This window comes from Vigna unguiculata, chromosome 6 (assembly GCF_004118075.2).
Source record: "Vigna unguiculata cultivar IT97K-499-35 chromosome 6, ASM411807v1, whole genome shotgun sequence".
Classification (NCBI taxonomy): Eukaryota; Viridiplantae; Streptophyta; class Magnoliopsida; order Fabales; family Fabaceae; genus Vigna; species Vigna unguiculata.
In genome coordinates this window covers 13184153-13210595 of record NC_040284.1, presented here as the reverse complement: position 1 = coordinate 13210595, position 26443 = coordinate 13184153, and the positions used below count along the sequence as shown (strand labels likewise).

Sequence of the window (26443 nt, the reverse complement as noted above, 5' to 3'; positions counted from 1 at the left end):
TGCTTAGAACTGGACCTATTAATATCATTGTGAATTTGACAAATTATGCAGTACTAGGCACATTATATAGAACTTTATGTTGTATTCAACAATGCATGTGCTCTATTAATATGACTGAATTTTTCAAATTGTTTATAGGAATCACGGATTGTGTGTTGTGTAATTTATCGAACTATTTAAATCAAGTATAACTTACAAGTAATTTCACCAACATTTGGAACCTGTAATTTGTTTTTCAATTCATATAAACAAAACAATTGTCCTTTTAATCATTGAAATCAATTGCAATAGCCATGTTTTTAAGTGAGAATTCAGATTTTATGTTGCTATGTACATCCCATTCATTATATCAATTTGAACCATATTTTATCACCTCAATTCACACCAAATTTATCTAATATGCTTCTCTTTATATTCGTATACAGTTATCAACAATAATGTAACAATTCATTAACAAATGAAACTTCCCATTTGTTTCATATTGCAGTAAATTACAACTTCACTCCACAAAATACAATCATTCCTCTTTACAACACATCTAACTCACTACAACCATTCAACGAATTTTAAACAACACAGATACAAGGATGATGTTAATTAAACCCAAAAATAATATTATCCCAACTAAAAAGTTAACCCTCTTTTCAGAATCTATCATGGCTCTCTCCATATCACAAATATTTTTGCTGTGTTTTCTAATAGTTGCACCCTTTTCATCCAAATTATCTTCATTACACCATTTGAAGTAATTGTATCTTTTCAAATCTTCATTTCCACTACATTGTTAAAAAAGCCATCAACAAATATCCCCTTAACCACGAACAATAATCTAAGACCAAAATGAATGAAAACCATAACTTAAACCTTATAGTTAGAACAATCCCAAAATTGTTTCCCACCATTCTTCACTGTTCTTGCCACCCTCTACACTTGCAGATCCACTGAATGACCCACACCAACCACGAGGAGAAGACATGCTGTGGTTTTGTGACCCATAGAACAAGAAGAACAAGGATGACTACGACTTCAACCACCAACTCTTCAGCGAGACATCTCTTGCTCTACGATGAAGATGAATACGAAAATGGAGATCAGGGCAAAAGGAAGATATCCATTTTAAAGAAATCAATGCACACGTAACAACAAAAATGTCACTGTACAATTACGATTTGTGACACGTATAAGTTATCCTATGCCACATCACCTCACTCTTAACGACATCTCTCAACAATTAACGGGACGGATTGCATTAATACAAATTAACAAATTTGCATACTAAATTAAAACAATTAAAAGAGGGTAGCATTTTAAAACTTTGGAATGAAAGTGAGTATATTCCAACTAATTAAACCTTCAATTATAGATTACGTACACCAAACATATAAAAATATTTTATTTAAAAAATAATATAAAACTAAAAATAATATCAATATTAAATTTTAATTGTTAAAACTAGTGGAAACAAGCTCTCACGCTTCATTTTTCCGTATTTTTGTAATTTAAAAATGCAATTTTAAACAAAACACAATTGTAAAAGAATGATTTAAAAATTAAAAGTGAGGAAATTAGTCAGTTATATTCCGTGAGAAAGATGAACAATTATTTTTCAGATGAAGGGGTAGTTAAAGAAAAGTTATATCCTATTTTACTAAAAGATAAAATTGTTAAATAAAAAATAAGATTAAATATGGTTAAAAAAATGGAATAGTTTATACAAAATTCCAGAATTGCTGTTCTTCCACTGTTAATGCCAATCAAATAAACCTGTTCCTTCTTTCCAAATAAACCAATTCCTTTTACTTCTTCCAAAATGTTTTCAGTTTCTTCACACTCCCTCACTCACACTCACACAACCATGTCTCAATCTGCTTTCTTCAAATTCAGTTACCACAAACCTCACCATCACACCCCTCTCCTCTTCCCTAACCATCTTTCTATCGCACCGCCGCTTCTCCGCACCACAGCCGCTTTCCGCAGAAATGCTGCGCCAGATCCACCTCTCGGTTTCCCCGGCGCCGCCGATGTCATCGTCGTTGGTGCCGGCGTCGCCGGTTCGGCTCTCGCCTACACCCTCGCCAAGGTGCCTCTTCCTATTTCCATCCTCGCGCCACGTCACTTGTTGTGTTTTTTTGGTTAAATTATTCATTCGCATGTCTTGAATTTTTGAATCTTCCAGTAGAGATTTCCATATAGTTCTTTATGTTTGAAAGTTTGTAATTGAAATCATGAGTTTATAAATTAGTATAATTGGGCCTCAAGCTTATTGGACGCATAATATGCATAAAAGTTTAACATGTTTTTTAACACTCTTTTATTTCTTATAATTTACTTGAAATTAAAATATAGAAAAGAAACCTTAAATAACGATTCGTATTTTTTTTTTCAGTAAGTTTTAACGGATACAAAAATGTGTCCGAAAGCGTAGTATATTATGATTTTGCAGTAAAGTTCTTTCATGATCATAAATTTAGTTTTATGCATAGGTTAAAAATTATTTTTGGAGGAGTTGATAGACAAAGATTATACTAATTAATTTATATAAAAATTTAATTTAATTTATTTCAGTTTTTACTTTTTATCATTATTTATCTAAAAAAATTTAACTCAATGAATAAACGATATTGCCGAGTGATTTGCTAAATAGTTGAATTTTGTAGTGAAGTGCATTTATTTATGGAATACTAGTAAAATTCTAATTAAAAGGATTATAAATTTAGAAATTTAATTACGACCTTTAAAAGTCTATTGACTTGTTTAAAACTTCTAAGTAGCTTTAGCATTAATGTGTTACAAATATAGATTGGTTGGAAGTATGCATGATGGTGTGATGAGACAATAATGGGCAAAGTTGCTATTTTGGATTTTATGGTGGAGGTTGCCATGCTTAGAGTTCTGACAATAACTAGTATTTGAATTTTTCAAGTGTTAACTAGATTTTATGAGTCTTCTTTTTCTTGGTCATCTACTTTTCCTATATCATGTTCTGTAGTGCCTCCTATTCTTAATATAGAAGGTAGGACTACAATAATCCGGGATAAAGGATCTCAAATTGGAATTCGGTTGTTATCCTTACAGAAGATAGCGTTGTATATCTACATCGGTGGTGATTTTCATGTTTGTGTTAAATTTTGTCACCATTTTATATATTTGGATTTTCAAAAGCTGTTCAACCCATTGTCTTCGTCTCTCTCCCTTGCTTTGACTCGGGGAAATTATATTAATACAATAGGGGAAAGGAATGCTTTGGTTGGTTAGTATCGAAATCTTCAGTAAGAGTATATGTATTAAATTTTTTGAAGGAAGGACGGCGTGTCCATGTTATTGAGAGAGACTTAAGAGAGCCAGACAGAATCGTTGGTGAACTTCTCCAGCCAGGAGGATATCTAAAGCTAATTGAGTTAGGGTTAGAAGGTATGTATCAAATTGGCTAGTAGACAAGATTATTCCAAGACTTTGGTTGGATATGGTCCGTTTTCTGAACATATATTTTATACATGCGCAAATTCCCAATTGGCACTCACATTACATTGAAATGAAACTTATAACTATTACCATGTTTGAAGACTGTTATGCGTTTTTTGCTTTGTTTGCCTTGTGCTAAATATTCATTTTATTCATATCCTTTTACAATTTGTTAAACCGGCCTAGTTTTGCTTTTCTTTAATTATATTAATTAATTTTTTCACTGCCTCTTTGTGCTTGTATATGTGGTAACCTATATCATAAACAGAGTCTTATCCCTTCAAGTGGTTATGCTTTCCTCATCACCCAACAATAGCAAAACAAATCAACAAGCCCCTGATGAAATTAGGTATTTTCATCTGTATGGATCAATGTCATTAGACTTTGTCTGAAGCTAAATGGTAAATCCATTTATGTTAAGGCTTTACTTTATGGATCCACTTATCACATCCTCTTGGTCTTTAGACATGACTTAGCCATCTTAAGCATCCTTTGTCATCTCCCCAATAAGGGCTACTTCAATTTTCCCTTGTATTCATTCGTTCCTCTTTTAATCCTAAACTTGTATTGTTTTCCTCTACTCACCCTCTGTGGCATGTTCATCCTATGTAGACCTGGTTTTGGATCATGTTGGCATTTTCTGCATAACATTTACTAATTGAAGTCTTATTGCTCCACTCAGAAACCATATGCACTTTCATGACGTTACTTAAGCAGGGAAAAGAATATAAAATCATTTCTGATAATCAATATTATGTTTCTTAATGTATTATGCACTGAAATTAGCTTATGTTTAATTGTGGTGGAATTAAGCTTGTTGAGATACCATTCTCATATTTCCATGTGCTGTGTATATCCTTGTCAGACTGTGTTGATCAAATTGATGCACAAAGGGTGCTAGGCTATGTTCTTTTCATGGATGGGAAAAAAACTAAGCTGCCTTATCCTTTGGAGAAGTTTCATGCTGAAGTGGCTGGCAGGAGCTTCCATAATGGACGTTTTATACAGATGATGAGAGAAAAAGCTGCTGCTCTGCAATTGTAGTCCTTAATATATTTTGATTGTTAATTTAATTATTAAAATTATTTACAGGGCCAGAAAATAAGCCTAAAAACTACTAATTTTTAATTGAAATTATTGTCTGGTTTGTTTACTGTTCAGTGTACGAATGGAGCAGGGCACTGTGACATCTCTTCTTGAACAGGATAACAAAACTGTTGTAGGGGTCCAGTACAGAACTAAAGGTGGTGAACAACTTAAAGCATATGCTCCCCTCACAGTTATTTGTGATGGCTGTTTCTCAAATCTGCGTCGGTCTCTCTGCCACCCCAAGGTTGAAATGTCTTCTAAATAGTTGAGTGACAATACTTTCCTTTTAGTGACACCATATATCGTGCTTATGATCAATTCAGACACAGTTTGTAGATGTTATGAAATCTGGAGGATTTGATTCATCAGTTTTGCACAAGTTTTGGCTCTCCTAATATGTTATTAGCCACTTGCCAGGTTGAAGTATCCTCCTCTTTCGTGGGTTTAGTTCTGGAGAATTGTCAACTCCCATTTGAAAATTATGGGCATGTTATTCTAGCTGATCCTTCCCCTATCTTATTTTATCGTATCAGCAGCACTGAGGTTCGCTGCTTAGTTGATATACCAGGTCCTAAAGTCCCTCTTATGTGGAGCGGAATGGCCAATTATCTGAAGACTACAGTTGCTTCCCAGGTATCTGTTATGATCCTGCATGTGCTTGACATGTGTGTAGTCCAGATGTGATTTATCAATCATTACTTGTAGTATACAAGTAGCCAATTTTACTAGTTTCAAAGAAGCAAAAAAGTTTATTCCTACTTTATCTTCTTTGTATCTGGTGTAATTTACAGATTCCACCTGGGCTTCAGGATGCTTTCCTATCTGCAATTGATAGAGGAGATATTAGAATCATGCCTAATGGTAGCATGCCAGCTGAACCAAATCCTACTCGGGGAGCAATGTTAATTGGTGATGCTTTCAACATGCGTCATCCTTTGACTGGTGGAGGAATGACAGTGGCACTGTCTGATATTGTTTTGCTGCGGGATCTTATCAAGCCAGTTGGTGACCTGAATGATGCATCCTCACTATGCACATATCTTGAATCCTTTTACATCTTGCGCAAGGTGAGTAGCTTTTACATGTTGGGTTATATATTATTAAAGGCTTATATATTAGTCATATAGGCTTTGATTCCACATCATGAATCAACTATTTCACGGGCTTAAGCTGGAAGGTGAAGACTAAAGGCACATGAATGGTTTATACTGCATTTCTAACCTTAAAATAACAACCAAAATTTAGAGATTTTAATCTTGAAAGAGACTTTACCTCATGACTTATGCTGTTTGCAGCCTATGGCATCCACCATAAATACTTTGGCAGGTGCTCTGTACAAGGTCTTTTCAGTTTCACCCGATGATGCCAGAAAGGAACTGCGCCAAGCATGTTTTGATTACTTGAGCCTTGGAAAAATATTTTCTGGTGGACCCATCGCTCTACTCTCTGGCCTAAACCCTTACCCTTTGAGTTTAATTCTTCACTTTTTTGCTGTTGCATTCTATGGGGTTGGCCGTCTGCTCTTGCCATTCCCTTCATTTGAACGCATGTGGGTTGGAGCTCGAATAGTTTTCGTGAGTTATTCCTTCCACCCATCCATTTAATTTCTAGTCATGAAATTTGTCTTTTGGCACCTTACACAGTGATATTGTTGTTTATTGATAAGTTTCACCATAACATGTTTTCCTTGTATTGTACAAGTTTGAATAAGATAACAGTTGTGCACTAATTTGATCATTCAGCAACAAATTCCACAAAAAATTGCATAATTGTTGTTTCAACGTTCTTTCATTCCATATTTACAGAATGGGGGTTTCTTCTGCAGTGTCCATAATCATTATCTTAGTACTGTATGTTAACAGTGATATATCTTTCAGTGTGCGTTTGGCATAATATTTCCAATCATCAAGGCTGAAGGAATAAGACAAATGTTTTTCCCCACATCCATAGCAGCTTTTTATAGAGCTCCTCCTCACAGGTGATGCATTGAGGATTAAGGAATACTCACACTCCTCTCTCTACTATGCATTTTCAACTTCAAATTAAGAGGAATTTTGATGGAGGCAAAGACATCTGTTATGCCACTTGGATGAGGAGTGTCGATGGGTTGTAGCATTTAATTCATCAATCCCCTTGGCTGTCATTGTACCAAAAGAAACAGAGGCATTGCCTTCAACCTGAAAATTGTTAGAATGTACCATAAATTCTATTATATTTTCCTTGAACCAAAGAAAGATACATACATTCTGGTTCTTCACTCAGAATTAGATAGAATCATTGCGTACTTGTAACCAAAAGGAAACAATACATACGTTGAAGAATAGTGTGGAAAGAAAATTATATTACTTGTGGTACATTCATATACCTGTGAAATTGTACACTATGGTGAGCATTAAACTCCAAAATCAATTCAAAAGTAAAATTTCTTTTTTCATTTTTTGCAATCGAAAGTAAAATGAGTTTTTGATACGGTATTTGAGCATTAAAAGTAAATCAGTTATAAGAAAGTAACCATTAAGCAAAACATTAGTTCTTTTAACGTGTATTACTTGTAATCTTATATATTTTCATTTTTCTAGTATCAGTTTGAGTACTTTCGTAACAAAACATAAACTAGATTGGCCTCACCGGTTAGCAATCGAAACATAAACTAGTTTGTTGTAGAAAGATTTTGCACTTCCTCATCCATTCTGATTGCAGGGTTTAATGTTTTTGGATTTTAATAATTGAACAAAGTGACATAATTACAATAAAAAAATATAGAAACTATAAAAAAATAAAAAATAATAACTCAATGCGAATACTACAATAAATTAACCTTCAACCTTTAATATAAACAGTTATATTGGATAGTACTATTAAATGACATAATTACATAAGAATCTCAACCTTTAATATAAACAGTTATATTGGATAGTACTATTAAATGACATAATTACATAAGAATCTCGCTTAGAACATATAAGAAATCAAAAACAATATTCACAAACTAAACCAACACAAACAGAGATTTATGACTAGAATGTAGGAGTCGCGCGAACGCAGACCGTGAACTAAACAACACTTAGGATCATAGGTAAATTTTAATAAACCTAAATTTCAAAAACAAAACTTATGACTAGAATGTAGGAGTCGCGCGAACGCAGACCGTGAACTACACAACACTTAGGATCACAGGTAAATTTTAATAAACCTAAATTTCAAAAACAAAACTTATGACTAGAATGTAGGAGTCGCGCGAACGCAGACCCCCTCTGCCACAAATTATGACGTAGGCTCTGCCACTTGGGCAGACCTTAAAGCAACACCCTTCCCAAGTGCAATGGAAGTCACTGTCCTAAACCATGGGCCTTCTTGATCACCCATTGATCCCGTCCAGGTAAGTATGTTGCATAACCATCCACACTTTTCTTTTGTACCACAAGCTCCACACTTCTCACTACTCTTTTAGTGATGTGGGACTCCAAATATCTTTGAAAACAAACCTCTCATTAACTTCATCACCTCTGCCACCAAATACATTAACATACCTTGCTTCCTGCTTAGGATAATAAACTATTTGAAAATACCAACTTGTAACAACAAAATATAACAAAATATAGATAAAATTGACCTTGCACTTGTACCATAGAATGATTAAATGATTCTTCATTTAGGATACATCAACTGCAAAGTGCAATCCTATCGTGGGATTACAAACTTAAATATTTCAAATAGAAATGATTGAATTTGTTGTCAAACAATTAATTACTTAACATGGCACTCTATGAAATGAGAACTTGAAACCAACATAGACAACAAACAAAGTGCATGTCTTTCTTCTTTTTTCCTACTTTTGAAGGTTAATTTTTTAATTAAATTCAGAATAACTATTTCAGATTTGATTAAAAAAAAAATTCCATGTGCTACATGAGATAAAGAAAACACTTTTCCACGTTAAATGCAATCATTATGTATAAACTAGAGTAATTTTGAAGAATCATAACTATTTCAAAGCTAAAAGCTAAAAAATGAAAACACATAAATATAAAACTTTTAAATCTTCATAACTTGTGGATTTCAACTCATGATTTCACATTTTGTTGCAAAACTTATAAATGTCCATATAAAATGTTTAGTACTCCACCAATCAAATCAGAAAGAACATGTATCGAGTATAACATATAGACACAAGAGCAAACAGATAAATAAACAATAAAAGAAGAATATATCTATTGTAGATAATATAATGTGATAAAAAAAGTGATATCATTAGTTAGATATTTAAAAATAATGAATATATCCCTAAAATATATTAATGTTCTTTTTGCTCTTCTATATACCGTTAAACAAATTCACATGACTATTAAGGGGACCTTTATTCAACCTGAACCTAAATTTTAATAATGTTGTTTATATCGATTACTTGTATAAAATAAACTCGAAACTGAGAGGTCAACAAAAATCTATATATAAAATCAGTAATAAATGAATCAAAATCTATGTATTAAAAGATAATCACTTAGTAAATTAAAGTGCATAGAATGCAATGAAAGTCACTACTTTAGTCCAGGTAAGTATGTTCGACCTACGTACACATTTCTTTTTTCTATATCTCTTGATTTTCATTACTTAATATACCCTAAACAATGTGGGACTTTACACACTTGTATACTCTCCACTTGTACCAACTTAACCATTTTCTTATACATATGTTACTTTGCACGAGTACAAAGCTCTTTTGATTTTTATAAAGAATTACAATTACAACCAAAATACATCAAGAAATTGTTATTGCCAAAAAAATAATGAATGTTGAGTTAATGAGAAATAACAAGTGAATACTACATTATTCATAAGATGTAGGAGGAAACAAGGTTATATAATTACACACTTGTACTCTCACTTGCACCAACTTGACCATTTTCTTATACATATGTTACTTTGCACGAGTACAAAGCTCCTTTGATTTTTATAAATAATTAGAATTACAACCAAAATACATCAAGAAATTGTTATTGCCAAAAAAATAATGAATGCAGAGTTGGTGAGAAATAACAAGTGAATACTACATTATTCATAAGATGTTAGAGGAAACAAGGTATTTTGATGCTTGCATGGTTTCACATATTTTTGAAAATTATAAGTTTTTAAGAGGCTAAAACTAAGGTACTAGTAGTGACTAGTTTAATAGACGTAAAGTTTATGTGACAAGAATTGTGGTATCTTCAGAAATTTTACTTGCTTTCTACTTGTAGTAAAAGGGATCTAAATCCTCTAAAATTATCCATTCAACTTAGAGAGTAAAATCAATAACGTTAATAGTTGATACTACATTCATATTCATATACATAAATTTCTCATTAGTGATTGAAATGGCTTATACCATTTTACTCACTTTAGATGAATTAGATCCTAGTAAAATATTTTGAACACTGAAACTAATGTAGTAATAAGTGGAATTCATTCTCATGCTAGTCCTGTGGGTTGTCTCCAATGTGTTGTATATATTATTATTTTTGTTGGATTTGTCAAATGCATGCATTATCCATATTCATGAAAAGCTCTACCAAGGATAAATATTCTTAACAAGGGTAAAGGAAAAAATGCATTTTCTTTTTCTTTTCTAAGCACTTATTTCACCTCAATTTATTTTAGACAGATGTTAGTTTTGCGCATTTTGAAAATCATGTCAGAAAAATGGAATTGTTTTGAAGATCGTTTCCTACTTATGGAACTTCAGTGAGGTATAAAAACTAATTAATAAGAAGGTATATAACAAAGGTGTTGTTTGTTGCCCCATAGAAGGCTAAAAAGATTATGGACTAATGGATTTTTTTGTATTTAATGATGATAAATTGCCACCATTGAAAAAACATGACAGGTGTAGGATTTGAACCCTTAGACCACTCGGCCAAACTGTCCTCTGATATTGACAATTGGGCTTGTAAAGTTTATATGTTATTTACTTTTAAACATAACAAAATAATTTGCACTTACTTTATTAAGGAAGAAAATGAATAGATTATGAATAAATTAGATCACGTGATATTAAATGGGACAAGTTTGTCACAATGGTGCAATTTAAGTGTGATATTATCCAAATTGGCAAGTTTTGAAAATATTATGTGCATGACTGAGTCCTGCTTACATGACATGACTTATGACTCCTCAAATTGAAGTTATGTTTAGTCAAACATAACTCTAATGTGTTGTCATCTTGTTCATGACAAGACACTAAGAAAGACATCTTTTGAAAACAATAATGAAGTTGTCACCATAATTTATCAAGAAAAACTACGAAAAAACTACATAAAAAGTGGTATCTGACAATGGATTTAGGTTTGTTCTAAGATGGTCCCTTTTAATTAAACTTGCAAAATTAATTTAGTTGTTAAAATATTTTTTTCTGCTAAAATCAAACAAACAATTTTTATATTTTTTATTAAAAAAATATTTATGTGGATTTGACAAGGATTGAATTTGCTCCAACTTAGTCTTGTTCACAATAAAAAATAAGAGTTGTGTAGTTCTTTATTAAAAAACAACTATTTTATGGTTGTTGATATTTTTAAAATTTGAAGTCTTTTCTATTTCTTGAAATTTTAATATTTTTTTATAATTCGTGGTGTAACACCTCTTTATTAGGAGCAATGAAACTCAATTATTTCCTCATCTTCCATGAGCATATTAATATGCAAATACTTCCTTATAGTCTACCGACCATAATGCACCTTTGATAAGTGTCGAGTTTTAGTAATTTACATATCGTTTAGACATTTATCATGCATGATTTTAATATAAATCTTAGTAAAACAACCATGTTTACCTTTAATTACTGAATGAGGAGTAGAGAAGTTATAAAAAGTTGAAATTAATATGTTTCTGTTGTTTTAGCATGTAAAATGAAGGAAATTGTGGTTGGTGCGGCTGAGCGGTATAAATGGTGTTAAGCGCCACAAAGGCAGTTCTCTAAACTCTTTGTACTGCACTTGATTCAATATATTATGTTCTTGTTTTATGTGTTGGTTATTTGATATGCAAATACTGGTTTAGTGTTTAGATCCAATTAAATCTTCTAATGCTTGGGATATACCAGAGATGGATATGCAATTTTAGTTGGTTTAAAGAGTCTTGTTCTTAAAGCAAGGGTTCCTCCACTTGAATGGGAATCATCATGCGTCTGGCACCCTTAAATTCCAATACTACAAACATGAGGTTAGAATGACTTTTAAAAGTACTTCCATGACTACTAAGATTAAGAACATAACTTATAGATAAGGGTAGTGCATTCGTGTGAGTGAAATCAAGTTCAATCCCAAGATCTTAATGAACATCACTTATTAGTTATCACATATCACCTATCTTTATTACTATTCAAACTTTTTATTTCGAATAATCAAACATTTATCATTTTGTTATTGCAAAATTGAATAGATTATAAATTACTATTTTATCAAACCAAATCCCTATGGATACATTCTTGTTATGCTATAATTGAATCAAATCACTTGCTGGATAATGTCAACACCCAATTTCGTCCGGGTAAATGCATTTGTTTGGTAAAAATAATAATAATAATAATAATATATAATATAATAATAATAATAATAAATAATAAAATAAAATAAAAAAATATGTTTTGATTGATGGTAGGTTTTTTAACTTTAATTCTACCATGGGAAAAAAAAGAAAAAAAAAAGAAAAAGAACCAAGAGAGGAGAATCTAATTTATTATTAATTATCACACTCTTTTCATGAGCCCAAATGTTTTACATATTTTCACCCCCATTGTTTGCTATTTACACTCTTCACATGACATGTCAGAAAAGGACGTTTCATAATTTTATGTTTTTAGAGAAGGGTATAATATTAGGAGCAATATTTTTTTATAATAATTTGAATAAATATCTTGCATTTATACTTATGTGTCTTTTTGCGTTGTCAATCTTGGAAGGTATTATTTTAATTAGAAGCAAATATTTCCGATAATAATGCTTTTAGAGAATGGTAGGATTTTAATATTTAGAAGAAAATATTTCTGGTAATAATTAGAATCAATTATATGAATTATATGTTAGGATTTGATCACAATCTTTAGGTGACAGAAAATAAAATATGATTCTAGTAATTACAGGCAATATTTCTTCAATGCAAGACACAGAAAAAAATTGGAAAAACCCCTCTCCTTTTTTATTACAGCACGCGTAAAAGGGGTCACCTTAAGGTAAATTCTCTTTACTCCTAATGCTATGTATGATTATCTTATAATATCAAATGTATGATCGTTTTGAATTGTTGTATGATTAAATGTGTTTGGGGTTCTCATGTTAGATAATTTTGGGTTTGTCATTGATGTGCTCAACTTCTCTCTTTCCCTCTATTTTAATCTTGATAAATAAAAAGGTTTCTTTCATAGGCTTTAATTCTCTCAAAACAAAAAAATAATAAATAAAATAAAAAAAAAACATTTATATTTTTTTTATATAAGTATTGCATACCATGTCAAGTCTCGGACTTGCTTGGTAATCAAAACACTTCTTCGTAGGCTTTTTTGTTCTTAAAAGGAAATTAATAACAATAAAAAAAAATATAAAATTATAAAATTATTTTTAATATCATGTCAAATCTCGGATTTACTTGGTAACTAAATATTTTATCATGTAGAATCTCGGGTTCTCTTGATATTAATAATATATATATATATATATATATATATATATATATATATATATATATAGAAAAATCTAAAATTAAAAAAAAATAATAATATAAAAAAATAAATATTTGTACAAAGAACTGCGTTATCCTTGATTTTCCAAATGGAAATACGTAGGAGCGAGGTACAATCCTCGTCGAACCCAAAAAATAAAAAAATAATTTTAATCTTTAATATTTTGTATTGTGTTTTTATTTTGTTTGATTTTTTGGGGAATAACAAATATTTTAAGCATCAAATTCTACTTTGCACACTTAATTAAAGAGGGAACCGTCTTAAGACGGGCGTTGTGGGATGCTAATACCTTCCCCACACGTAACTAACTCTCGAATCCAAATTTGGTTTCAAAGACCATTCTTTTAATGTTTTTCTATAGTTTTCCATAATAAACTATGGTGGCGACTCCTCTGTTTTTTTAATTATTTTTGCCGTCCCGCTGCGATCTCGGTTCTGACAGATGAGTTAGCCCATTAACCGATAGTCAACAAGTGTTTGGTGTCATTGTTAGGGGATTTGTGCTGATATAACTAGTAATTTGTAATCAGTTTGTGTTTGTTGTAAACTTTTGTAAATATGTGCACACTTGTGTAGTTCACTAACATTTCCTTTGTAAATATGTTCATATCTTCTAAAAAATATACTTGTCTACACGTTTTGTTTTTTTTTCTTTTCTAAAGTGTCTTTTTTCAGGTTTCTATTTTACTCTCACACAAATATCAAACAAGAGGTAAGTTCAAATGATACATATTTGTATTACTATTTGAAAATTTTGGCTATTTGATGCTATTGGAGGGATTTTTTTTTTTTTTTTTGCAAAAAATATGGTTTTTTAGTGTAAAATTGAAATCTGGCAGCTTTAACCTTTGTTGTTTGTTTGAAGCATAACTTTCTCTGCAATTATCCAGTTGAGCTGGTCCTTTTTCTCATTACATTCTTTACTCAATGATCTTTAATTTGAATATAAGAACATATTTTTTTGGATTTTTGTGAAAGATGCATCTTAATTTCAAAATTAGCAGATAGATTGCATAAGATAACTTTGACCTATAGTGCTTGTTTGATGCATAACTTTCTCCACATTTATCCAATTTAGCGGATTCTTTTTGTGTTACATCATTGATTCAATTATCTTTAATTTGAATATAATTACATATTTTTTGTATTTTTGTGGAAGATGCGATTTTGAAAAAAAAACCAAACAAATTGCATAGGTATTGATTTGTGTTTTAAGTGGATTTAAGATTTTTAACTTATGGTACTAGATGTTGTGATTTAAGTCCAATTCTGAGCATTGAACTTAAAGGAAAAAATTGAATGAAAGTTGGATAGAAACTAAAAGACTTATTGTAGGCAACTAAAAGTTCAACTCGGTAAGTTAAAATCATAACTGATAAAGGATACTTGTTGGTGCAGTTTTGATGACCTGTCCAAGCTTTGGTTCAGCAAAACAAGTCCTAAAATTTAGTAATTAGTGTAGGCAAGCTAAATTTTTCTAAACCTTATAGCAGTACTGATGAATCCACCCCAAGGATTATAGCTTGGGCCATAGATTAAGCCAATTTTCTTTATCCGTATTAATTAAATAAATATTTGTTTTGGGCCTTATGCTTTTCTTGGGCCATGATTTTGTGCTACCTTTAATTGTTTTGTTTATTTTTTAAGTGGACCTGGAATATTTTCAAGCCAACAGCCTTGATATGGAAGTGTATGAGTGGACCAGGCTTGCATTGTGACGCATCAAGCTTCATGAGTGTTTGGGTCGAGGGCTTTCCAACAGCCCAATTAACAGCTCTGTAACCTCTTTACCCGTAGCCAATACATCACGCGTGCATCTTTAGTGTTCTCCAATGTATGTAACCTGCAACGCACAAAAGACTTCATAATTCATATTTGGCCTAAAACCAACAGCCCAATACACTCCAGTGTATGTATCACATTCACGAAGGCTTCCCAAAGAATGAATCTCCTCTACTAGGGTTTCTCTCATCACGCACCTTCACACCAGCTGCTAGGATTGTCTCCTCTTTCACGCACATACTTAGGGTTCCAGATCTCACTTTCTTGGCTAGGGTTTTGCTTTCGTTTACACATGCTCCTCACCCTTAGATGCTAGGATAATGTTCAAACCTTGTTCATGTTTTTCTTTTAGTTTACTTTCGTGGTTGCCTTTCATCGATAAAAGGGGCAGACCATTTGTTTGTAATTTTCAGCTTTGATTAATTGAGAGGTTTATACCCTATTTTCATAGCTCCCATTCCTAGTATCCATTCCTAGTAGAGGTTTTACCTCCTAGGGTTCCAAAACTAGTGAAAACTTGAGAGGTTCCTCACACAAGAGAGATTCGAGCCTTCTGTTGCGTTTTGAAGGTGTTCTGCGTGAATTGATCGGAGGAACACTGATTGGAGTGGACATTTGGCGAATTCCGTGATGGAACATCTCCATCAAATACTTACAATTTTTCACAGGATTGTAAAAATAAAAGAGAAGAATATGGATGGAAGCAAGGGAGATAGTATCCTTCATTAAATGAAAGAACTAACAAACTTGAGGATACTTTGGAAAAATTCATATAATTCTCATTGTCCGACTAGAGTAACACTGAAGCATCAATAAAAAAATTAAAAACACAAGTTGCACAGTTGGCTAAACAAATTGCAAATCAGTTGAGAAGCCAATTCTCTACCAAACACACAAACCAAAGCCAAAGAATTTTGCCAATCAGTCAATTCAAAAACTTCAAGGATTGTTGATGCTTTAGCTGAGAATGGGGGCTGTGACATAATTGTAATAGGTGTCGAGCTAAAGACATTAATCAAACTCTCTTGGGATGCAGTCCAATGTTTCATTTAGTCTTGTTTCATTAATCTTATTTCTGTTTTCCTTTTTCTTGGTTTTTGAGTTCTTGATATTTGTGTTTTATTTTGTTTTGAACTTCTTTTAAAAAGAAAACATTTTTCTCTCTAATGTGTTTTATTGTGCGGAAGATTTGATCTTTGAATAATCTAGAATGGAAAACTAAGAATGAGGCGAAAAAAGATAAAAAGTTTTCAGGTACACTTAGAAAAATTTAAAAACTAAGAATGGATAACTCTTAGAAAATTTTCTAGATTTGTCATTCCACTTGCTACAAGAAGAGTAGAAAGTAAACTTGCATTTCTTAACATAATTCTTCACATTTATTTTCAGGTAAAGATCATGAATATCCCTTAGCTAACCTTGAAACATTTTATGAAGTTTGCGCAAACAAAGGGAATTGGAATAAGGGGATTTTGAATCCTTGACTAGCACTTAAAGGACGCAATTAGCCAATACTAAAGTTGGCCAACCAAGTCAAGGATCTAAACTAGAAACACAATTTACTAGTACTAAAGTTGGCCATGTAGTTAAAGAAACATAATTGGCCAATATTGAAGTTGGACAAGTAGTCAAAGAACTAAAGTCGTATTAGAAGAAGAGGATGTTGAAGCCTCTAAATTTTAAGATGAAGAGTTCTTTGACAAAGATATTCACTCTAGTTGTTAAGCAATGGAAGAATCTGATGCAGAGGAAGAATGAGCCAAAAATAGAGTTCCTTTTCAAATTTTCTACACTTTAAATTATTTTTTTAGAATAGTTTTTTTGATACATAGTCTACATGTTTTTAGGAGTTACTTTTGGAACATGGTTGGACTAGGAACTAAGAAAACATAGAACTAAATACACTATTTGTAATCCATTTTGAAAAATTAGCGAGTGTAAGGAAGGAAAGATTCAAAAACCATTAGTGCTTAATGAGAATCTAACACATTGTAAGACAATTAATGGCTAGGAGTTAGCATAGAAAAGTGAACATGCCTTGTGAGATGAATGAGCCAAATAGTTCATGGGAGATTGAGAGAAGCACCTAAGTAATAGAGCCACTGGTTTTGTGTTGAATTTTTTATGTTCATTAAGCATGTTCAACATAGAAATTATCTAGGAAAAATTTTATTGTGAATATTTTGTATAAACCAAAGCCAAACAACCGCCCAACATGATTTTGAATATAAAAAAATACCCTTTTCAAACCTTGGCCTAAAACACACACCTTAAGTCTAAAATGTAGGTAATCCAACCCTTCTTACTGATGAGAAATATTCAACAAATGTGTGTGTACCATGAAAGGAAATGGTAAGTTGTAAAGTGGATGAAAAGGAACAAAGTTGGGGTATGTAAAACCAAACCCAAAAATGCAGATTGCAATCAAAGCAAATTGAAATTGGGACATCTCAACTAGATAAAGAATGTACTAAATTAATACAATGAAAGGCGTGCTCAAAGGAAATGTAATTGAAAAAGAAAATGAGATGCAAGAGAAGAATAAGGTTGGAACAAACTTAGACTCATGGCACTTGCATGTTGTTTGTTTTCTTTTTAGGAGTGAGTCTTGAACATCTTTAAAAACAAATAACTTTTGATAGCCTAACCATGTTACAAGCCCAAAAGACCTTAGTGATCGTTTCTAATGTGTGTACATGGTAGTTGAAAATGAAATACAAAGCTAAGTGGACAGTTGCAAAGTTGCAAAATAAAGCAGACACTTTGAACACCTGAGAGGATACAATTCTGCACTTTAAATTAAAAATCCATTGAGAGACTCTGTATTGTGATTGCATTCATTTTAGCATTTTGTTTTAAATTAAAAAGTGTCAAAATTATAGTTCCAAAGCCAACCATGATCAAATTTTTGGAAACCATTCTATAGAAGTGTTTAGGCTTTGCTTAGGACAAGCAAAGAGCTAAAGTTGGGGTACATGATAAATGTCTAATTTTAGTAAAATTGTATATCATTTAGACACTTATCTTGCATGATTTTAACATAAATCTTAGTAAAATAACCCCTTTTACCTTTAATGATAGAATCAAGAGTAAAGAAGTTATAAAAAGTTAAAATTGATAAGTTTATGGTTTTTTGCATGTAAAATGAAGAAAACTGTGGCTGATGCGACTAAGCGGTAGAAAAGATGTTGAGGTGGGAGTTGCAGTTGTGGTTGTCCTACCAATTGATGCAACAACGTGGAAAAGGTGTTTGAGTTGAGAAAGAGGAGTCCTTTATAGTTTCCACAACCATAAGGTTGGGTGCCCTTCTCTTTTCGGGTGGAGCTGCACTGTAATAGCTTTCCCCTTCTTGGAGGTAGGAACCTCATAAGTTGTCTGCCTCTTTGGTGCCATTTACAAAAGAATCATAATTATGAACATCCACACCTTATACACGACAATCAATCCACTATTTTCTTTAGAGTTTCATAAAATGCGACTTCCATGCTCTTTTAATTCCGCAAACTTTTAGAAATAACATGATCAATAATCAAAACGAATTTTAAGCACACTCAAGGATGATATATATACTTCAAGTCAGTTCTCCATTTACGAAGCCAACATGCAACCTTAAAAACACAATCTTTACTCAAAAACAAGAAAACACAATTTTTGAGTCATCTTTGTACTTGTTGTGATTGTTCAAAAATCAATGGCTCTAAAATGTTTTAGCACAAATGAATTTGATGTATAGAGACTTGATGAAGATATTGCATAAAGACTTGATAAGGTTATGAAGGATTGATGGATATTGATGAAGACTTCAAGAAATAGTGTGTTGATCAAGCTTGAAGTGTGCTTTATTTTGCTATCATGTGATGATCTTGAAACTTGAAGATTGGAGCTTAACCTAAAGACGTTTTGACATGGAATAAGTGTTTTGTGTCTTTTAGTCTATTAAAAGGTTTTTTAACATGGTAATTGACTGATTGTTATTGTTTTGTTATTAAGATATTTAATTAGCTAAATTATCATTTAATTAGTTGATTTTACTTAAGTCAAGTGAAATCAACAGATTCAACAGATAGATCAACATGTTGAATATGCTAACAAACAAACTATAAAGTCTAGTTTTTTAGGGAGATTAGTAACACTTCATAATTTGAGCGCAAAATCTGTTTGAATCTTTTCGAAAACTTGTTCTTTTTGAACTACATAGTCTTGTAGCTGTTTGTGATTGATTCTTGGAGCCTTGGAGACTTGTTGACTTGGAGTTTGTGCCTTAAAGAAAGCATTTGGTTAGCTAGGGAGAGCCATCTCCAAGGTTTATCCTTTCTTGGGTACCTGGGTGTAATCTAGCATGACAGTAACCAAGTGGTCAAATAGGTTGGTTAGTTATTTAAATTGTGTTTGTAGTTAGGGTTTGAGTAAGGAGGTTAATTAAGTTGATTATATATATATATATATATATATATATATATATATATATATATATATATATATATATCTTACACTCATGTATAAACATGTGGCATAAAAAAATTCTTACCTTTTTAGTTATTTCTTGAAACACAAGAGTGGATGTGAGAGACATGTTAAATTTGTCATTATATCATAATTGGATTATTTATGATTTATTTATATAATCCTACAATTATGGTATATTAGAGGCCCAAATGTAATAGAAAAGAAAAAAAAATGAACTATGGAGTTAGTCTAATAATTAATAAATATTTTTTAGAATTTTAAAAATTTTAAAAATATTTCAAATAATTTTTGGCGGTTTTTAATTATGAAAATATGATATATTTTGTGGCGGTTTTTAACCATAAAAAATGACATATTATGTGTAGGTTTTTAACCGTAAAAATATGATATATTTGTGGTGGTTTTTTTACCGTCAAAATATGATATATTTTTTTTCGATTTTTAACCTTTAAAATATGATATATTTTGTGGCAGTTTTTAACTATTAAAATATGATAAAATATAATCAATTAGATTACATTTGTATCGATTTTTAACCGTTGTTATTTTTTTTCTTTTCTGACAACAATACCCATAGTTAGAATATTTTTGTCACAAATTATTTTTGACTTTTGTAACTGTGATGGATACTTTTTATTTTAACCGTCGGAAATTTCATTTTTAATGATTTTTAACCACTAAAATTTGTAATTTTAACCCTCACAAATATCAATGTTTTTTGCATTGATAATCTTCTCTTTTTATTTCAAAATTACTTTAATAAATACTAATTGTATAAAACAAGTGTTTTTCTTAGAAAATAAAATTAACGCAATAGTATTGATATATGTTTACATTATCATATCATATTGTGCACTTTGTAAAACTATCCATCTAGTCGCTCACACAACGTTATATTCTAAATGACATGAATTATAAAAAAATTTAAAATCTTAAAAAATAAAAAGGACTTCAAATTTTAAACATATCAACATACAAATAGCTTTTTTTTAATAAATAACTACATAATTCTAATTTTTGATTGTGAATGAAAATAAGTTGGATTATATTGTTTGTTTGAATTTTTGAGAAAAATAAATATTTTAAAATTAAATTAATCTTGCAAGTTTAATTTAAGGGGTCGTATTAAAACAAAACTAAATCTAATTTCATAGAACATTCCTTATTTAGTTTTTTCATAATGTTTCTTGATAAATTGTGATGACAATTCCACTATTCTTTTTTTTCAAAAGTTGTCTTTCTTAGTGTCTTGTCATGAACACAATGATGACACACCGAGTCGTGTTGACTAAACATAACTTCACTTTGGGGAGTCATAAGTCGTGTCATGCAACAATGACTTACTCATGTACATAATGTTTTCAAAACTTGCCCATTTGGATAATATCCCATTAAAATTGTACCACTATGACAAACTTATCCCATTTACTTCCACCTAGTCTAATTTATTCATAATCTCTTCATTTTCTTCCTTAATAAAGTAAGTGCAAAATATTTTGTTATTCAGGCCGGTTGTATGATTGAGAGGTGGTAAATTTGGGCCGGTTGTGACAATTTAATTCATGATTACATGACAGTGCAGGACTTCATGAGTATCCCATTCAATGCATAAATCTAGAATTGAGTGTTGAATAGTTTATGTCAAAATTATAAAGTTGATGAATGATCATGTCTGATATATTGTGAAATGTTCAAGTCTAGTAATTCTGGTTATGTAAAATAGTTTATATTACATGATGGCCATATAAAATACTATTAGCTTACCATGTTTCTTGTGTTGGGTTATGCGTTATCCACTTGCAATGATCATATGTTGTACGTAAGCATATGATAGTGCAAGTAAAGATCCTCAACAATGAGATAGCTCAAGAGTGATATAGAGAGAAAGGGGTTGCATATGTATAGTTTCCTTTATGTTTTGCATATTTCCTCTAATTTAGAATACTTTTATGTTTTTTTTGTGTGTAAAACTTTATTGTGTAACTTGTGAGGAGTATGATAATACACAATTCATATACTATGTAGTTGTTTTGCTTATATATAAATTTCAAAAACTTTAATATAGTACAATGATTCTATTAAAATGGGTATTACATTTATAGTTTTAAGATTTTATAATTTATAATTTTATAAAATAAGTCTTTTACTCTGAAATAAAATTAATGCACTAGTATTGATATATAGTTTATATTATCATCTCATATTGTTCATTTCGTAAAAGTATCAAGCATAGTCGCTCACACTACATTATACTCTAAATGGCGTCAATTATAAAAAAGATATTGAAATATCAACAAATAGAAAAGACTACAAATTTGAAAAATATCAACAACCATCAAATAGCTTTTTTAATAAAGAATTACATAATCCTGATTTCTTATTGTGAAGAGATTACGTTGGAGCAAAGTCAATCATTCTCAGATCCATATAAATATTTTTTTGAAAAAATATAAAAAATTTTTGTTGATTTTTGGAGAAAAAAAATATTTTAACAACTAAATTAATTTTGCAAGTTTAGTTAAAAGGGACCATCTTAGAACAAACCTAAATCTAGTTTCGCATACCACTTCCTATGTAGTTTTTTTGTAGTTATTTTTTTTGTAGTTTTTCTTGATAAATTATGGTGACAACTCCATTCTTTTTTCAAAAGATGTCTTTCTCAATGTGTTTGCCATGGAAGTAGGACTTAGTCATGTACATAATTTTTTCAACACTTGCCCATCTGGATAATATCTCATTTAAATTGCACCATTGTGACAAACATTTCCATTTAATATCACATGATCTAATTTATTCATAATCTCTTCATTTTCTTCCTTAATAAAGCAAGTGCAAATTATTTTATTATGTTTAAAAGTAAATAAAATATAAAATTTACCTAAAGCTATGCTTATGATTTACATCTACCAATAATACAAAATGTAAAGAAAACTATTTAATGTAAATAAAAAATAAAAATCACCTTAATTTTATCTTGTCTCTTAGTTTTGTGTTGGAAAAAAAGCTAATAGCTTCATTAACGGATGCTTTACTTCTAAATAAAAGGGTAAGTAACATATGATTATCATAAGGACTAGGAATTATATTTGAGATTCAATGGTGGCAATTTACCATCATTAAATACAAAAAAAAAAAAATCCTTTAGTCCATAATCTTTTTAGCCTTCTATGGGGCAACAAACAACACCTTTATTATATACCTTCTTATTAATTAGTTTGTACACCTCACTGAAGTTCCATGAGTAGGAAACGATATGCCAAACAATTCCATTTTTTCTGACATGATTTTCAAAATGTGCAAAACTAATATTTGTCTAAAATAAATGGTTAAATTACTCTTTTAGTCCTTGTATTTATCTAGTGTCACACCGGTCCTCCAATTTTTCATTGTCTGTGGCCTAAGGTAGACTTTCATTGCACTCTTGAGGTATGCTACCTTAAGGTCTGCCAAAATGGTAGAGGCTACACCATAATTTGTGGTAGTGGAGTTTGTGTTCGCGCAACTCCTTTATTGTAGCTCTACATTTTCTACAAAAGCTAAAGCAAGTGATATTACTATGCACTTTAATTTACATTATAATGTCTAGATATTATCTATTATCTATTTCAAAAGAACTTTGGCCACAATGTATAGAGAAAATAAAATATGGTGTGTGAATTTCAAATAAATGTTCTATCTTCTAATCTATTAGAGTGAAATAAAAATATGCATTGGAATAAATGTATAATTAATTTACTACTAAGTCATTGTCTTTTAATAACATTTGATTCATTTATTACTGATTTTATATATAGATTTTTGTTGACGTCTTAGTTTCAAGTTTATTGTGTGTAAGTAATCAATATAGACAACATCATTAAAATTTAGGTTCAAGTTGAATAAATGTACACTTAACTTTTAAGTTAGTTATTGAAATAGTCATATCAATTTGTTTAACGGTATATACAAGAGCAAAAAGAACATTAATATATTTTTGGGATATATTCATAAGTTTGCACGACCCCTACATTTCATTCATAAGTTTTGTTTTGTTTGTGAAATTTAGGTTTATTCATATTTATCTATGATCTTAAGTGTTGAGTTGTTTGTGTAGTTCAGGTTTTCCCACAGTCTTTAAGTTCTTCTTTGTTTTAGTAGAAATCTTTGTTTGTGTTGGTTCAGTCTGTGTACATTGTTTTTATTTTGTTTTTGGTTGGTTATATGCTCTTCTAATTGGGATTCTTATGTTTCTGTAGTTGCCAATTATGTCATTTGGTAGTAATATCCAATTTAACTGTTCATATTTAAGGTTGAAGGTTAATTTATTATAGTATTCACATTGAGTTTTTATTTTTCACTTTTTTGTAGTTTCTATATTTTGTTAGGTAAATTTTGTTCATTTATTAAAATCCATAAACATTAAAACTTACAATCATATTGGATATGAGGATGTGCAAAATCTTTCTACAACGAAAAAAATCTATGCCAGACAAGTATTTAGAGAGAAGTGTCTTTAATCATGGAACAAAAAAGTTGAAGCTAGTATAGTTTATGTTTCCTTTTGGTAAACCTTTGATGCTTTCACACTGCCATAGTGTAATCTAAAGTTTATTAGACTTTTTATTTCTAATCATTTATTGAGCTCTATTTTATGTTAAAATGCACAAACAACTTTTCAAAGGTAAAATTTCCTAAGATCACAACACGTTAATCATATTAGTTTTGACTCTCTCATTTTAGACACCAAATCGTAATGTTAAGGACAAATGTGAAGAAAACATTTCAACATAAAACCTTTTTTACATTATAATAATTGCAGTTTGTGGGTTCAACACATGAAATGCACAATGGTTGAGCAACAAATGATAAGTGATGTTGTGTCTTCCTCTAACTCGTCTAAAAGATAAAGATATGACGTTTTCTAAGATTTCGAGGTGAAGACACTCATAGGAACTTCTCTAGCCATCTTTATAAATCTTTAATGCAAAAGAAAGTTTTGTTAGATGATGCGGGTACCTTAGAAGAACTAGAAAAAGTGATAAAATATTATGATTTATTAGGAGTAGGAAGTAGAGTCATCGTTCCAACTACAAATAAACAAGTACTTAGCCAAATTGATGAAGTATATAAGGTTAAAGAATTAAGATCTCATCTCTGTAAGACCCGAGAAAATTAAATAATTAAATAAATAATTATTTAATATAAATTTCGGTAATGGAATCTTTATGAAATTTAATGTGGGGAGTTATGATAGGGAACAATACTAGCTCAAGTGGTTGAGAGTACTTGGCTATTAGGAGAAGACTTGGGTTTGAGTCATGTGGATGTCATTTGTGTGTTAATTTGATTGTTTTATTATTTTAAATAGGCTTGACCATGGTGCGTGATAATATAACCTTAGTTGTATAAGAATTATCTTGAAACATGATTTGGTTGGTTGGTTGTGCATTCGCTTGGCAAGTGTGTGATTGTGTGTTCAAACCTTAACTTATGCAAAAATAGGTTTCTTTTTGCAAAAACTCTTTTTGGTCATGAAGGGAAATGTTCAGAAACCCTTGCCGTCATAGGGAGCTGGAAGGGCTAAGAAGACCTCCTGTTAATGGCATTTGATGGCCATTGCCATTAATGCCTCATAATAATAATTTTCGTTTTTATTATTAATTAAATTAAATTATGGTGGAAAATGGGAGGAAAAGAGAGGCCTTGAGAGAGTTAACTAGAGGAATGAATTTGGCATTGAGAAAAGAGAGTTTGGGCACCTAGTAGAGAGAGTATTGAGGGCTGGAATCAACTTTGGAGAGGAAACAAGGGCTAAGGAAAAAATGGGCTAAGAAATTTTAGGCGTTAATCTGTCGTGCTTTAATATGTTGTTAATTGATTGGATGTTGTATGTATTGTATGTGAATCGTTGGTCCTTGCCATTTTCTGGATTCTTTTCGTGTTTCTAGAAATTTTAAAAACCACCTTGCTGCCTTGAAGGTCTGCCAAGCAAGCCATGTGTATTGTTGTTAGTTTCTGGGTTTTTGCCAGAAACTGCCTGGCGCTATGAACTAGCCGCCAAGTGACACAACTAGAGTAACCCAGTTTTTTAGGTTTTTACATGAAGCGCCTAGCAGCGATGAATACCCACCAAGCGGCGCAAGCAAGATTGGCTCGTTTTTAGTGTTTTGTGGTTTTTGGGTTATTTAGATCGAGGGAAAAAGGTTCTTAGCAACTGGATACATTGCGAACTGTCAAGAATTATTGAATTGTGTTGTGGTTCGAGGAATAGGTTGAATCATTGTGAGTATGATCATAAGTGCATTTTAGGGTTTTGGGAAAATTGGGATTTTGATGTTCGGGGATTAATTGTAGTATGAATTGCACTAAAAAGTTGTTGGATATGATGTAGGTTGAGTATTTGTACAATTGTAGGCATGATTTGCTGTTGGGTTGTGAAACTAGACATGGGAATTGAGGGTTGTCATAGGTGCAAAGAAATTTTGGGTTTTACCTAGAATTCTATGCATCGCCTAGCGGACCTGGCTTGTCGCCAAGCACCAGCGCAGGGAAAAGTGGCACTACGTGTTGTGTTTGATGGAATTACATGGCTAAGTGTCGAGGTTTGATGATGGAATTATAAGAGGGTTGCTGGAAGGGTGATTGTAGTTATTCAGTGAGTAAGACTTGGAGTTCATAAATTTAGTTTTAACTTGTGATTGGGTTTGAAGGTGGATATGGTTTCAAATGGGAATGGTATGCATGCATTATAAATGCATAGGCATAAGAGAAATATGGATCACGTTAAAGTGTAGGATTTTCAGGCGATACCTGGAAATCTAGAGATTTTTGGAGCGTGTGGCGCCTGGTGGCGAAAGGCTTATGCTAAGCGGTCTACAACCAAACTTCGGTTGGCAGCGCTTAGGCAGGGGACAACAGGTTGTTCCAATGGATTGGTGCGTGTTCTACAAT

The 26443-nt window shown here is 31.3% G+C and overlaps 1 protein-coding gene and 2 non-coding genes across 5 annotated transcripts; 2 read left to right on the top strand and 1 right to left on the bottom strand.

The window, feature by feature from the left end:
• The first annotated feature begins 1752 nt into the window (after positions 1 to 1752).
• On the top strand, positions 1753 to 6911 carry LOC114188948 (squalene monooxygenase-like). 3 transcript variants are annotated; one of them, XM_028077626.1, is made up of 8 exons: positions 1753 to 2080; positions 3300 to 3411; positions 4328 to 4502; positions 4624 to 4795; positions 4969 to 5184; positions 5361 to 5618; positions 5847 to 6125; positions 6429 to 6911. In XM_028077626.1, exons 1-8 carry the CDS (start codon positions 1811 to 1813, stop codon positions 6531 to 6533), a joined length of 1587 nt encoding a protein of 528 aa, XP_027933427.1. In that variant the 5' UTR covers positions 1753 to 1810; the 3' UTR covers positions 6534 to 6911. The 3 variants fall into 3 exon arrangements, with proteins under 3 accessions (XP_027933427.1, XP_027933426.1, XP_027933428.1); XM_028077625.1 differs by having other exon boundaries at positions 1755 to 2080; positions 5343 to 5618; XM_028077627.1 differs by lacking the exon at positions 1753 to 2080 and adding an exon at positions 2927 to 3114 and having other exon boundaries at positions 5343 to 5618.
• An 866-nt stretch (positions 6912 to 7777) lies between these two features.
• Positions 7778 to 7938, bottom strand: LOC114189335. Its single transcript, XR_003605638.1, has one exon. It is a non-coding gene; the product is annotated as a U1 spliceosomal RNA (small nuclear RNA).
• A 14923-nt stretch (positions 7939 to 22861) lies between these two features.
• LOC114189285 lies at positions 22862 to 23021 on the top strand. The gene has a single exon (XR_003605593.1). It is a non-coding gene; the product is annotated as a U1 spliceosomal RNA (small nuclear RNA).
• The last annotated feature ends 3422 nt before the right edge of the window (positions 23022 to 26443 follow it).

Bases quoted from the DNA above. Each gene is read 5' to 3' on its own strand.
- LOC114188948 (XM_028077625.1), top strand. From the start codon at position 1,811: ATGTTTTCAGTTTCTTCACACTCCCTCACTCACACTCACACAACCATG. The intron at 4,796-4,968 runs GTTGAAATGTCT...GCCACTTGCCAG, and splicing joins GGTCTCTCTGCCACCCCAAG to GTTGAAGTATCCTCCTCTTT. The intron at 5,185-5,342 runs GTATCTGTTATG...TGTAATTTACAG, and splicing joins AGACTACAGTTGCTTCCCAG to ATTCCACCTGGGCTTCAGGA.